The sequence below is a fragment of the Theropithecus gelada genome, unplaced genomic scaffold, assembly GCF_003255815.1.
Source record: "Theropithecus gelada isolate Dixy unplaced genomic scaffold, Tgel_1.0 HiC_scaffold_16096, whole genome shotgun sequence".
Lineage (NCBI taxonomy): Eukaryota > Metazoa > Chordata > Mammalia > Primates > Cercopithecidae > Theropithecus > Theropithecus gelada.
In genome coordinates, this window is record NW_020257875.1 from 16,207 (window position 1) to 30,851 (window position 14,645).

The 14,645-nt window shown below is 59.1% G+C and overlaps 1 protein-coding gene across 1 annotated transcript; it reads right to left on the bottom strand.

Annotated features, from left to right (window-relative positions):
• Positions 1 to 240: 240 nt before the first annotated feature.
• On the bottom strand, positions 241 to 14,240 carry LOC112617364 (small glutamine-rich tetratricopeptide repeat-containing protein alpha). The gene is made up of 11 exons (XM_025374130.1): positions 14,122 to 14,240; positions 12,734 to 12,840; positions 12,290 to 12,374; positions 10,393 to 10,492; positions 8,817 to 8,921; positions 7,674 to 7,812; positions 6,746 to 6,808; positions 4,582 to 4,619; positions 3,079 to 3,168; positions 2,731 to 2,851; positions 241 to 1,441 (listed from the first exon to the last, which is right to left on the bottom strand). Exons 1-10 carry the CDS (start codon positions 14,219 to 14,221, stop codon positions 2,737 to 2,739), a joined length of 942 nt encoding a protein of 313 aa, XP_025229915.1. The 5' UTR covers positions 14,222 to 14,240; the 3' UTR covers positions 241 to 1,441; positions 2,731 to 2,736.
• Positions 14,241 to 14,645: the final 405 nt, after the last annotated feature.

A 14,645-nucleotide genomic window follows, 5' to 3' on the forward strand; every position in this document is an offset into this window, starting at 1 on the left:
GGTGACCCTCTGCACCAGGACGCAGCTGGGGGCGGAGGCAGAGGGAACGGAGACAGCAGAGGGTAGAGGCGGACTGTCCGGAACCTCCCATGACCCGTCACCCGGGAAGTGCGGCTCCAGGCGTCGCGGCGGGACTCACTCACAAGCAGCGCGGCTGATGTGCAAACTCCGTGCCGGGGGTTTTCTCGAGGTCTGGGGTTGGGGGGTATCGGTGGCGCCAAGGTCAACACGAAGACAGACAGAGGTCACAATGCCTATTTATTCCTCACACGTCACGCCCTGCACCCCGGGTGGGCTTGGCACACGCCTCACCGCCGTGAGGGGCTGCAGGGCCGCGGCGGCCCCCGTTCCTACTGTTACCTACGACACACGGTACTGCGCCTACCTCACAGACGGCCAAGAGCCAGGGAGCCCCAGGACGCTCCGCCTGACAACCCTGCGGCCGGGACCACGGCGCGTGGGCTCGCCTGCCACCCCCAGGCCTCAGGAACCGAGACAGGCCCCCTGCTGTCCGGCTGTCTGGCTGCTTTCCTGGTGGCTGTTTTAGGGCCAAGGTGGGTGGCACCTGAGGTGCCCCGTGGCCTCCACCCAGAATAGGGGGGATAAGCTTCCTGGGGGGGGCCCTGGGTCCGTGAAACACCCAGGACAGAAGGACAGCAGGACGGGACAGACAGAAACAGCCCAGCTGCCTTCCCTGTGCCCAGGGCTAAGGCGGCCGGGACAGAAGGTCATGATGTCGCCCCTGGTTCTGTCGCAAGGACCAGAAAATGAGGGTGGGAGGAGGGGAAACGCATGTCTGTCAACACGCCCAACTGGAGAAGAGTCACAGAAACTGGTCCTATGCACCCAGGACGGCTCCTGGGCCGCGGAGGCGGGGGGTGACCGCAGCCGTCTCTGAGGTGTCTGCCACTAAAGAGTTCCTCATGCAAACACACATGACCCATGGCGCGCAGGCCGCGGCTGGCAGTGAGCTCCTCCGAGCAGGCACGGGGCCAGGGTGGCCGGGAGGTCGACTGGGAAAGCGGCTTCTCACGGACGGGAGAGTTCCTGCAGACACACCACGGGATGGGGGGCGGGGGCTGTAAAAGGCTTTGGAAGCCACACGGCTGAACGTGAAACCAGTCGCTTCTCCGAGAGCGGCCTGGGAGTCCCCCAGGATTCTAGAAAACACTCAGGTGACTGAGCTTTCTGGGGGCTGGAAGGTAGGTCGCTGCTGGTCTGTGCTCAGCTTGCTGGCTCTCATTTCAAGAAGGGTTTGGGGGCTGTCAGGGAGTTACAAAAAGGGAGTGGAGGAGGACAGAGATAAAAGGGGAAAATCCATCTTCACATGCAGGTCCGAGGTCTCTCTCTTCCCCTCTCTCGGGCAGTCCAACAGGAGGAAACGGCAGACAACCAGAGGCTTCCAGTCAGCCAGGGAAGGACGCGATCACACCGGGAGCGGCTGGAGGGGGACAGACGTGAAGGCAGTCAGAGCGCAGGTGGGGACCAAGGCTGCACTGCGCACTCCAGGCAGCGGGAGAGGCCCAGAGTGGACGGCGCTTACCACCAGCAGCCGGGGGCCACAGCGGCTATTTCAGTGAACGTCAGTGCCACAGCCGCGCCAGAAGCGCTCCAGACACTCAGGGCCACGTGTGGCTGGTGGCACAGAGAACACCGTCATGACCTAGAAGGGTCTACAGTGTGGTGGTACTTTGTGTATGAGGTTACATTGGTAAAAAATCCACCTCAACTATTTAAAAAAAAAAAAAAAAAAAGGAAAGACTGGAAGAAAAGGCGGCCAAAATATTCATGTTGATTGCTCTGGGTGAAAAGATTAAGGCTGGGCTGAATGCAGGGCTCACACTTGTAATCTCAGCACTTTGGGAGGCTGAGGCGGGAGGATCGCTTGAGCCCAGGAGTTGAGGCCACTGGGCAACATAATGAGATCCTATCTCTAAAGAAAATACAAAAATCAGCGAGGCGCAGCGGCGTGCGCCTGGAGGTCCAGCTACTGGGGAGGCTGAGGTGGGACACTTGAGCCCACGAGGTTGAGGCTGCAGTGAAATGTGACTGTACCACTGCCCTCCAGCCGGGGTGACAGAGCAGGATGTTCTCAAAAAAAAAAAAAAAAAAAAGATTAAGATCGTTCTTGCTGCTTTTTAACATTTTTGTCCTTTAAATTTGTCTACAATAATTATGGCTTAAAAATGAAAGAGTGTGTATATGAGGAGGGGACGATGACAAAACGAAGAGGCCACGTCAGAGCAGAATGAAAACACCTCCTGGGGAGGCCCGGAGCCTCCCACGCTCAGGGAGCCGGCGTCTGCTGGAGATGGACAGGACTGAACTCAGGGGCCCTGGGGAAGGAAACCAAGCCAGCCCAGACACCAGCCCCTTCCAAGGAGCCATGGCTCTCCCCTAATCCCCACCCAGACCCCAGACGCCAGCCCTTCCGGGAAGCCGTGGCTTCCCCCTAATCCACCCAGCCCCAACCCACAGATGGGAAACAGGAGTGGGGAGCAGGACTTGGTGGCTGCCTGGAAAGGGGCCCAATGCCCAGAGATGCCCCCACCTGCCCCGGTGGTTCAGGGCGATCTTCTGAGCTGGATGCACCCAGGACTTGCCGTCCAGTGTCCAGACAGGCTCTGCAGTCCCCGGGCATCCACTCCTGCTGGCTGCCCTCACCACTGGGCACTCACGCGGCATCACTCCTGCTGGCCACCCCCCAGCCCCCCGGCCCCGGGCACTCACGCGGCGTCACTCCTGCTGGTCATCGTTGCTGGCGCTGGGCGTCCGACTCCGGATCTGGCTCCTGAGCTGCTCTATCAACTCTGGGTTCTGCTGCTGCATCTGCTGGGCAAACTGCTGACCCCTGCGGGGAGGGCGCACGGGGCTCCGTCGGGGCCAGGAACCTGCCTGCTGCACCCGTCCATCCCCAGCTGACCCCTCAGGCCCTCCGCCCCAAAGACAGGTCTGACCCCTCGCCAGAGGACGCCAGACCCTTCAGAGCAGGGGACGCAACACTTCCGCTCTCCTCCCTCCCTTCCACCCGCGCGCCCTGCCCGCCACCCATGTGCTGCTCGAAGCAGATGCACTCACGCCTGGATGAGGCTGGCCAGGTCGTTCTGCGAGGGGCTGGTGCCGGGAGTGCCCAAGGGGTTGCTGCCACCCGAAATCATGCCGGACATGCTGTAGGAGAGAGCACGTGACTCGCCGCCGGACAGCCTGACCGCCATCCCCACCGCAGCCCCTCGCAGTGGCCCGGGAGAGAATCCCTCTCAGCCCCTCACCGTCCCCCACAGGAGAGGATTCTCTCTCACCACCTGGCGGGCCTCCTGGGCCCAAACCCAGCCTGTGAGTTCACCCGCTTTCCCGGAACACCCTTCCTTCTTTGGCCTAAAGACCATGGTTCTCAGCCAGGGGGTGATCCTGCCCCCAGAGGACCCCTGCAGTGGCAGCCGACATTTTCAACAGCCACGATCGGGTTACGCCAAGACAGCGGCGGCGGGGGGACTCCTGACATGCAGTGGGTGGAGGCTAGAGATGCTGTTAGTACCCTGCAGTGCCCAGGACGGCCCCGCTCCAGAAACTGGTCCAGCCCAAATGGCCACGGTGCTGTGGCCAGGAAACTATGCTTTTAGATTTGACCATGGGCCAGCCGCAGTGGCTCACACCTGTCATCCCTCTACTTTGGGAGGCCGAGGTGGGTGGATCACCTGAGGTCAGGAGTTCAAGACCAGCCTGGCCAACATGGTGAAACCCCCATCTCTACTAAAAATGCAAAAATTAGCTAGGCGTGGTGGCGGGTGCCTGTAATTCCAGCTACTTGGGAAGCTGAGACAGGAGACCCACTTGATCCCAGGAGGCAGAGGTTGCAATGAGCCAAGATTGTGCCACTGCACTCAAACCTGGGTGACAGAGTGAGACTCCGTTTCAAAAAAAAAAAATGATTTCACCATGAAAACAGGCGAGCAGTTCCCCAATAAGCACAGAGTTCACTGGGGAGTTACCCCATAAGCCAGCAACTGCACTCAGAGGTTTATACACAAGAGAAATGGGCAGGATCCACACAGATGCTTGCACACCCATGCTCAAGCAGCACCGTTCACAACACACAAAAGGTAGAAACAGCCCAAATGTCCACGGATAGACGTGTGGATCAGCACAGCGTGGTCCATCCACACTGGAATATTACTCAGCCACGAAAAGGAGCGAGGCCCTGACCCAGGCCTCAGCGCAGATGCACCTTGAGGATGTCACGCTCAGTGAAAGACGTCAGACACAAAAGACCACGCAGTGTGTGACCCTGTTTCTATGAAATGTCCAGGACAGGCCCAGCCACAGAGACGGGAAGGGGATGCGTGGCTGTCCGGGGATGGGAGAGGGGTTGGGGAGTGACAGGTGATGGGGAAGGGGCTTCTTTCGGAGGTGACGAAGACGTGCTGGCGCTCAATGGTGGTGACAGCTGCCTGACAGTGTGAATGTACGTAACACCATGAAGTTGTGTACTTTAAAGTGGCTAGTTTTATGTCAGGTGCATTTTCCCACAATAGAAGGAAACGTAACCACAAGACGACGCGGAGGAGCCCGGTTGTCACTTACAGCTGCTGAATCTGGGGGTTGTTCATTAGGTTTGAAGCCTGAAGAACAGAACAAATTTGTCAGGAAGACAAAGCTCCAGGCACATCGCTCTCTTTCATCAGACACTTTCCCTCTTCACCAGCCTTGACCCCGGGCGCCAGCACGCCAGCGAACAGTAAGAGCCGAGCATTTGGTCTTTCGTACCCTTTTCCCTACATTCTCGTCCCCCCACCCATGAGCTGTGACCTCCACATTGTGACTTAAATCCTGTTTCGGGTTCCTGCTTTAGCAGCGTTCTCTCACTGGCTGCACGGTTTCACCGTGTGGATGCGTTTGGTTATTTTAGCTGCTGTGTCTACTTTAGCAGATTTGGTTTAGCAGATTTGGTTCCAGTTTTGCTCTATCAATCAATAGCACTGTGGCCGAGCACGGGAGCTCACGTCTGGAATCCCAGCACTTTGGGAGGCCGAGGCAGGCAGATCGCTTGAGGTCAGGAGTTCGAGACCAGCCTAACCAACATGGTGAAACCCCGTCTCTACTAAAAATACGAAATTAGCTGGGTGTGGTGGTGCGCACCTGTAATCCCAGCTACTAGGGGGGCTGAGGCAGGAAAATTGCCTGAACCTGGGAGGCGGAGCTTGCAGGGAGGCGGAGCTTGCAGTGAGCCGAGATCGTACCACTGCATTCCAGCCTGGGTGACAGAGCAAGACTCTGTCTCAAAAAAGAAGTAAAAATAAATAAACAAATAAATAAATAGCACTGTACTGGGCACTTTCTCACGTTAACTTTCCACTTGGGATTATTCCTTTGGACCTGTTGAAAACAGGTGGCTCAGAGGTGTGGCAAACTCGCTGTGTAAAGGGCCAGTGTGTAAATACTCTCAGCCTTTCCAGACTTGGGGTGCCTGACCCAACTACTCAGCTCTGCCACTGTATCGTAAAAGCCACCACTGACACTAGAAGCATGAATGGGCACGGCTGTGTGTCAGTAAAACTTTATTGGTTAGGCACAGTGGCTCACACCTGTAATCCCAGCACTTTGGGGAGCCGAGGCAGGCGGATCACAAGGTCATGAGTTCGAGACCAGCCTGGCTAACATGGTGAAACCCATTTCTACTAAAAAATACCAAAATTAGCTGGGTGTGGTGGTGGGCACCTGTAATCCCAGCTACTCAGGAGGGTGAGGCAGGAGAATCGCTTGAACCTGGGAGACACAACAGAGTGAGACTCCATCTCAAAAAAAAAAAAAACTTTATTAACAAAACCCAGCTGCGGGCCTTATTCTGCCAACCTCAGATGTCTAAAGGGAAAAGGAGTCTGTGCCATGGCCAGGCTGAGAGGCCCCGTGGAGGGCTGGGGCCCACTCACCCTCCATCCCATGATGAGGGAGCACGCGTTCCCCTGGCAGCCTGGCCAGAGGCCGAGGGTTACAGTAAGAGGTGCGGCCTCTGCTGAATGGCACGGCCCAGGCAGGGCCCCTGGCGCGGCTGGGGCATTTTTCTGACGGCCAGTGAGGCTGAGGGCTTTTCTCCCCCTAACAGCCTTAGGCAAGTCCCTGCACCCTGAGGCCGTGGGAGCCTGCAGAGTGGTCCCAGGGCACACAGACCTCCCAGGGAATGAACATGCGTGTGTGGGTGGGTGGCTCTCCAAGGATCCCAGTCAAGGAACCCCCTGCCAAAGCCTGTCCCTCTGGAAGAACGAGTGCCTGGGCATCGGGAGGTACACCTGTGCCCAGGGCGCCCGGCGCTCTGCTTCCCTTGCCTGAACCATGTCTGCTTCCCTTGCAGGCAGACACGGCTGTATTGTAATCAGTGTCTCTGCACTGCGAGGGGGAGCCCACGCCGGGGTGGGGCGGGGGTGTGATCTCCCCGGGCTATTCAGCCAGGAGAGCCAGGACGCAGTTTTCGGTGCTCACTACTGGTACGTCTTGCTTGGGACATTAACATCGGGGACACCTTTGATCGTCAAAGCTGAGGGTGGGGGTGCTCCTGACATGGGGTGGGTGAGGCCAGGGACGCTGCCAGTGCCCCGCGGTGCCTGGGATGGCCCCACAGACAGGAACCATCTGGTCCCAGACGCCAGCAGTGCCGAGGCAAGGAAGCCCTGGCCAGCAGCAGTGACACAGAAGATGCAGGCCTGGGGCGTGGCACAGGTACCATGGACAGGGAGGAGGGGCGGGCCCTTACCATGCTCATGAAGCCGGGGTTGTTGAGCAGGCCGGCGATGTCGAAGCTGCCCACGCCTCCCGTCTGAGGATGAGAACAGCCCTGGTTAGTGCGGCCTGGACCAGAGGCCACGCTGAATAAGCTCCCTGGAACCCAGAAACAACGGCCCCCCACAGGCTCAGACATTCTATCAAACTGCGGCCAGCGGGTGCTTTGAGGCAGGCAGCATGAAGCACAGCCCAACCGCCCGGGGAGGAACATTCTATCCTGTGTTTATCCCCCGCACAGCCCGACGCCCGGGGACACAGTCTCTCATCCCGTGTTTATCTCCCGCACAACTCCACAGGCCACAAAAACACAGTCTATTATCCTGTGTTTATTTCCTGTATTCTGCCACTTTGACACCTTGGGGCCTTGCTGGCCTGGCAGAGCCGCCCCCTCCTGGAGTAGCCAATTCCCAGAGACAGCAAATGACTCACCCAGAAACACACCTTTGAAATACAAACCAACCCGGAACCCACACCCTCAGCACCTGCCCCATCACCCCAGGGCCACGATCCACCTGCCCCACTCACCCCCAGGCCAGGAATCAGGCAACCAGTGGCAGCCCTCAGGCCTGGTCTAATGAGATGGCTCCAACCCGCCCACCCTAAGCCTCCTCACCCGGCCCCGCCGCAAAACCCACATCGAGCGTCCTGTCTGTGCCCCTCCCTCTGCCTCCCCTCGCAGGCCTGCGGCCGCCTGCTGGTTCCAGAGCTCTGGGGCATGAACCTCCTCCTCACGACAGTCACTTCCACGCCTGTGCATCTCACCATCGACCGAAACAAACCCCGGACCTTCACGACACCCAGGTTAGGCCGAGAGCCGCTGGTGCGCCCGAGGTCCTGTCCCCGACCCGCACAGTCAGCTCCGCTCCGCGTTCTGGAGCCACTCGCCCCGCTGCACTCACGGGGCTGGGGGCCTCCCGCAGCTTCAGCTCCGCTATCTTGAGGTTGGACTTGTACGTCTCGTTGTCAGGGTCCAGCTCCAGGGCCTTCTTGTAGTAGGCCACGGCCTCCACGTGCTTGTTCAGGCTGGAGAGCGCCAGGCTGGAGGAGAGCACCAGGGATGGCCTGTTCCCGTCTGCCCAGCTCCAGGAGGCCCCACCCAAGCCCTCGTCCCCAGTGGTCCCAGCAATCCCCAAACCGCCTCGGATGGCGGCACCCCCTGCCCACTGTCAGCTGGCTGGAGACAAACCTGGCTTTCTAGGGGCCCAGGGGCGGGACCAAGGGAGACAGACATGAGAACACCGCTGCCGCACAAGAACTGGCGTCCCCATGGGGCCGCACACGAGGCCTCAAAGCCCAGAGCGGGCTGAGAGGAGGGAGCGGGCCGGCTCAGGGTCACAGGAAATGCGTGGATGTGGTCTTGGCCCCGCTTTCTGGCACAGGGCATCGAGGACCCTGGGAACTCAGTGACAGACGTGTCTCCTGTTGTCCACAAGCAGCCCCTGACCCCCACCTGAGTCTTCACTACTGAGGTGACTTGGGGCCCCTAGAGAGCCCAGAAGGAGGCAGGTTCTGGGGAGACTGGGCAGGTGAACAGGACCCTCCCCAGCCTCCGGGGAGACCCAGTCCCACGAACTTTGAGCAAGGGCGTTCACAGAAGCAGGCGAATGAACTGCTTCTCATGCTGGGAGGGTGGCACCAGCGGCACGGGGCACAGGCTCCTGCCCCGGGGACCCTCCTGGCCTCGCCCTCAGACCCCTCCTGTGTCCTTCATCATAAACCAGGTGCTTCCCTGAGCTCTGTGAGCCGCCCCAGCAAACAACGGAGCCCGAGTAGGGGCCACGGGAACCCCAGTGGACAGCCAGTCGGGAGAAGCAAGGGGCCCGGGGATCTCCGAGTGGCACGTGATGCAGGGCGTCTGTGGGGCTGAGCCTGCGACCTGTAGGGGCTACGTTGGCTCCGAACGGCTAGTGTCAGAGCTGAACTGAACTGGGCGGGGAGAATCGGTTGTGGGTGGGGGAAAAAGCCACACAAGAGAGGAAGCAGGAGCAGGAGAGGAGGAGCCCCGAGAGACTGGAAAGGTGTGGCTGCAGACAGGCACTCACCCCATCCTGCCGTAGGCCTTGCTGTAGGCGGGGTCGATGCAGATGGCCCGCTCACAGTCCTGCACCGCGCCTGCATAGTTGCCGAGTTTGCTGTAGGCCGCGGCTCTGGGGAAGAAAGGCAGGGCAGGTCCCTCACTGGCAGCTCTGAGCCCAGTAGGCAGCCCTGGAGGGGGGCCTTCTTCTTCAGCTTCCTGGAGGAACGGCCTCAGGTTCCCCCCTCTGTAAAACAGGGCTGACGGCGAAAGCTGAGAGGTGTAGCCACTGAGATGCTCTTAGACAGATGCGCGCTCAAAGCACCAACAGCCACTTGGGACTGCAACTCTGAATTTTATTTGCAAAAACTGTTCCAATCCATGGCTGCACAAGAGCAATGAGTGTGGGAACTTACACCCAAGTTTCGTTGACAAATTATTTACGTATCAGTAAAAAAAGAACTCAGACCAATGTCAAAGCTCAAAGCTCTTGGCTTACAGCATCTGAATTGTCTTCACCATTTTCGTGTTTAGTGTTTCTCTTTACGACTTTTTCAAAGTACGGAGAAGCGTAAGTGGAGAATAAACTACCCCGTGACAAGCGGCCAGGGACCCTGCACTCCCTCTGCAACTGTTCTGCAAGCCTAAAGCAGATCCCAGACCACACGTTCGAAAAAACCTCAACCCTCCACATACTGGATTATTTTCTTGGCTTGACATCCACGTGGAACGCCGCGACACCTGATTTTGTATGTATGTATGTACGTACGTATGTATGTACACATGTATGTGTGTATGTACGTATGTATATATGTATGTATGTACGTATGTATTTATTTTTGAAACAGGGTTTTGCTCTGCTGCCCAGGCTGGAGTGCAGTGACACAATCTCAGCTCACTGCAAGCTCCGCTTCCCAGGTTCAAGTGATTCTCCTGCCTCAGTCTCCCAGTTAGCTGGGATTACAGGCGTGCGCCACCACGTCCAGCTAATTTTTTTTTTTTTCGGGTTTTTTTGGAGACAGAGTCTCCAGGGTGGAGTGCAGTGGCGCGATCTTGGCTCACTGCAACCTCTGCCTCCTAGGTTCAAGTCATTCTCATACCTCAGCCTCTCAAGTAGCTGGGATTACAGGTGTACACCACCACGCCCGGCTAATTTTGTATTTTTAGTAAAGACATGGTTTCACCATGTTGGACAGGCTGGTCTCAAACTCTTGATCTCAAGTAATCCACCCGCCTTGGCCTCCCAAAGTGCTGGGATTACAGGCGTGAGCCACCGTGCCCAGCCCCCAGACTAGTTTTTACGTTTTCTGTGGAGACAGGGGTCTTGATATGTTGCCCAGGCTGGTCCCCAACTCCCAGCCTCAAGTGATCTTCCCCCCGTGGCCTCCCAGAGGGCTGGGCGAGCCACCTGATTTTAACGTGAGCGTCGACTCTCCCTGACTCCCTCGCTGGCCGCCTGATGCTTGCTCCTGGTCTGGGACCGCCGGTGAACGGATCCCTTATCTAGAGCGCAGAGGCCTCTCCCATCTCAGGTCCCTGCCAAGCATCCCGGAGGACGCCCCGCACACGGCCGCCCCTGCCCTGGGCAGGCCCCGAGCTGGTACCTGTTGCAGAAATAGACGGCGTTGGCTGGGTTGAGCTCGATGGCTTTTCCGTAGAAATGCACGGCAGCTTCGAAGTTTTCCACTTTCATCTGCTCGTTTCCTACAGGGAGAGGGGGAAACACTGGCCCGGGTGTCCAAACAGACCCGCGGGGGCTCTCGGCCTCACACTGGGTTCTTCAGGGCACCTAGGGCTCAACAGAGCCGTGGGCAGGAGGCGTCTGCATCTGTGGGGGGTTCACTAATCACAAACGGCATCTCCATCCACTAAGGGGGATGGAGGTGGGGGCGGCAGGGCCCGGCCTGGCGATGGTGGCTCTCGCTGCCTGGATGGTGATCCCTGGGAACAGAACTGTTAATACAGCCCATCGGCCCAGGGATCGAAACTGTCCCTTTCGCCATTTCTTTTGGAAAGAGCCCAAGCGGAGGCCTGGATTTTAGAAAACTCCTGATACCTTCTAATTTCATAGCAATGTGGCTTCTATCTAAGGCATGGGTTCCAGCTGGCAGGACAGTAAAAAGCCCGGCTGCTATCCTAGAACCAACTGAGAGCTCTGAAGACAGAAACCCGCTCCCACCCCCGAGATCCCAATTCAGGAGGGTGTTGGGGGAAGACTGGTACCAGCGTGTTTCCTTAAACAGTTTTACTGAGATATAATTTACAGGCCACAAAGCTTATGCTTTAAAAATATAAGGCCGGGAGGGGTGGCTCGTGCCTATACTCCCAGCACTTTGGGAGGCCGAGGCAGGTGGATTGCGAGATCAGGAGATTGAGACCATCCTGGCCAACACGGTGAAATCCGTCTCTACTAAAAATAGAAAAATTAGCCAGGCGTGGTGGCGCGTGTCTGTAGTCCCAGCTACTCGGGAGGCTGAGGCAGGAGAATCACTTGAACCAGAGAGTCAGAGGTTGCGGTGAGCCAAGATTGCACCACTGCACTCCAGCCTGGGCAACAGAGAGACACTCGGTCTCAAAAAGAAAGAAAGAAAGAAATGGGATCACACGCTGTGTGTCCTTTTGTGTCTGGCGTCTCTCCCTGAGCGTGATGTCCTCATGGTGCATCTGTGCTGGGGCCTGGGTCAGAGCCTCACCCATCCACATTCCACTGTGTGGACGGGCCACACTGCACTGACCATTTATTGTGGACAAGCATTTAAGCTGTTTTTGCTTCTTTTTATTTTTTTTTTAATATTTCTTTTTTTTTTTTTTGAGACGGAGTTTCACTCTTGTCACCCAGGCTGGAGTGCAATGGTGCCATCTGGACTCACAGCAACCTCCGCCTCCCAGGTTCAAGCGACTCTCCTGCCTCGGCCTCCTAAGTAGTTGGGATTACAGGTGCCCGCCACTGCGCCTGGCTAATTTTTTTGCATTTTTAGTAGAGACGGGGTTTCACCATGTTGGCCAGGCTAGTCTTGAACTCCTGACCTCGTGATCCACCCGCCTTGGCCTCCCAAAGTGCTGGGATGACAGGCATGAGCCACCGTGCCTGGCCTGTTCTTGCTTTTTGACTCTTGTGAATACAGCTGCTGTGAACATTTGTGTCTGAGTTTTTGGTGGACATGTGTCCAACTCTTTTGGGCACATATTTAGTATCTGGGGTGGAACCGCCGGGCCTCATGGAAGCTGTGTAACTTTCGGGGGCCACCAGCCAGTCTTCCGCAGGGGCCGCTCCCCTGACATCCCCACCGGCCGTGCCCTGCCTGAAGGTCAAGTTTCTTTGCACCTGTGCCCTCGCCAGTCCCCCTTCTGTCCCCGTCCCCACAAGCCAGCGTGCTGGTCATCAGGGCACTTCCTTCAGCTCCCTGGGCTCCAAGGACCAGCCGGCCTCTGTGAGGGTCCCACAGCCCCAGAGTCCAGGTGGGGCAAGGCATCTGTGGGGGGCGGAGGGTCCTCTCTTACCTTCGGTTTTGAGGCGCTCTGCCTCTGCTGAGTCCTCCTCAGAAGGTGGGGTTCGCGCAGGGCTCCTCAGGTCCTGCGGCACCTCCTGGACCCGAAGGCAAAGGTGGTTCGCTGTCTTCTCCTCCCAAGCCGGCACCCTCCAGCCTCAGCTTCCCTCAGGACCCCAGAGAGGGCCGCCAAGCCCCGAGGGACTCAGGGGCTCTGCAGGGGGCTCCTGGCCCCCATCATGTGGCCCTGGGCAAGTGACCGCAGCACTGTGCGTCTCAGGACCCGCCAAAAGGGGAAGGAGGGCCGAGTGCTCCTGCAGCCACGTCCCCTGCCCAGGAGAGGATGTGGGCAGAGTGCCTGGGGGACGATGCAAGCTGGGCTCCCGGGGTCCCCAGCGCTGCCTGCTGCTGCTGTTCTTATTTTGGGGGCGGTGGCTGGGGAACCCTCGAGGCTCACCTTGCCCGTGGCAGCCGCTTCAAATATCTCTGGCAGAGTCTGAGGGAGCGCGAGATCGCTGTCTTCCACCGTCACCCCAAATGCAGTCTCCAGGCACTGGATGGCGACTGGAAGTGGGGACAGAGGTGGTCCCACTTGTTGCACGCAGCCCCGAGCTTATGTTTTCGGGTCTAGAGGGTGGGGGTGGTGCTCACGATTCCCCAAGTGTGTTCGTTCCCAAGGACCCTGGAACATGGGGGCCGCCGCCTGTGCTCTGGGCTGGGACAGCGGACCCTCCTCCCTCCCAAAAAGAAAAGCTGGACAGAGACACCCTATGCGCCTGACAGCAAGGGAGGCCGTGGGCAGAGTGGGGCCCAGGTGGTGACCTCAGGCCTCTGTGGGGTCCCAATGCTGGGGCTGCCCGGCTGTGGCGTGGTGGGGGCTCCGCCCCAGCAGCAGGGCCACGTTGGGGGTGAGGTGCCCCGGATGCCGCTGCACCTCCACGGGCGCCTGGCCTGAGTCAGGCGCTTGAAGCCAGCCCCCAGTAAAGTCCTGTGTGACTGGGTTTGTACCAGGGCAGGACCATTGATAGCAGGACAGGAAACAGCCACAGGGCCCGTCTCTCCGCTGGCCCACCCAACAGACTCAGCACCCAGGGGGCCCTCCCACCAAGCCAGACAACACCAGCCCTGGCCTCCTCCTCGTGTGGACCCGGGGTCCTAACCCAGGTCAGAAGTGGGGGTCGGCCACTTCCTGCCCAGCACTGTGTCCCGGATCCCAGGCACATCCCTACAGCTGCCAGTGGGCGTCCATGCTACGGAGGCCTGGCAGGCCCGGGGACACAGGTGAGCAAGGCACAGGTGGGGAAGGAGGACCTAGAGCAGAACCTGCCGGCCACACGAGGGTGCCTCCCCGAGCCCTCCTTTCCCTCCGAGCCTCGGATCCAGGTGTCGCAGAAGTGCGAGCAAGGCCATACAGGAGACCACGGTGCCTGGGGCCTGGACAGGCCATGCAGGACGCCAACGGGTCTGCGACTCGGGGGTGGGGCCAGCACTAGGAGAGCTGTTTTCTCGTGACCGATGGCGACACACTGGGTGCTGAGAACATTCTGGAACCACACCTTGGTGGAAGGCGGGGAGATGGAAAAAGGCCACCGGAAGACAGCTCAGCCTGAAGGCAGTAAATGGTGGTGGCACGATGCAGTGGCAGGCGGGAGGGCTCAGCTCAGCCCTGGCTGCCGTGGGTGGGGGCTGTGTGGCCCTGGGCAGGCCCCGGCCCTCTCTGGGCTCAGCTTCCTCCCCCAAGAAGCCAGGTGGGGGACCAGGCGTCTACACAGCAGGCATCTACACCAGGCGACTGTGCCGGCCACTGCCCAGGAAGGGAGGGGGAGGTGGCGGGCACCCACCTACCTTCCAAGCTCTCCTGCGCGTCGGACGAGAGGCCCCCGTGCCGGAGCTGATCGTGCAGGAACTGGATGATGGCGTAGGCCAGGCGCTTCTTGTTGTCCATCTTGAGCCCAGAAGAGGTAATACCTGGGGGTGCAGGAGAAACCCCCATCAGGACCCCTCACACTCCCCACTCCGGGCGCCCCAGGCCTGCCCCTAACTCACTGGGCCTCACTTTAAGGGTGCTGGCTCATCTCAGCTCCAGGGCGGTCAAGGTAGAAAGGCCTTCACACGCCCATTTCACAGATGGTGACCGGAGGCCCGGAGTTCACCAATCCGGCCATGCGCACGGCCAGAAAGTGTGAGGCCAGCGGGCAAGCAGGGGCTGCCCTAGAGAACCCGCCTGCTCCCAGGGCCTCCTGAGCGCTCCGAGGGTGGTACTGAGGCCCCACGGACGTCCCCTCCGCCGCTGCTTCTGGCATGAGGTGGGTGGGGCCAGGGATGCTGCCCAGCACCCTGCAGTGCTCAGGACAGCTCCAGTCCAGAGA

Coding starts and splice junctions, on each gene's coding strand:
- LOC112617364 (XM_025374130.1), bottom strand. CDS start 14,221: ATGGACAACAAGAAGCGCCTGGCCTACGCCATCATCCAGTTCCTGCAC. Junction 8,922..10,392: donor GCCGTCTATTTCTGCAACAG/GTACCAGCTCGG, acceptor TTTCTTCCCCAG/AGCCGCGGCCTACAGCAAAC. Junction 4,620..6,745: donor ACCCCGGCTTCATGAGCATG/GTAAGGGCCCGC, acceptor TCTGTTCTTCAG/GCTTCAAACCTAATGAACAA.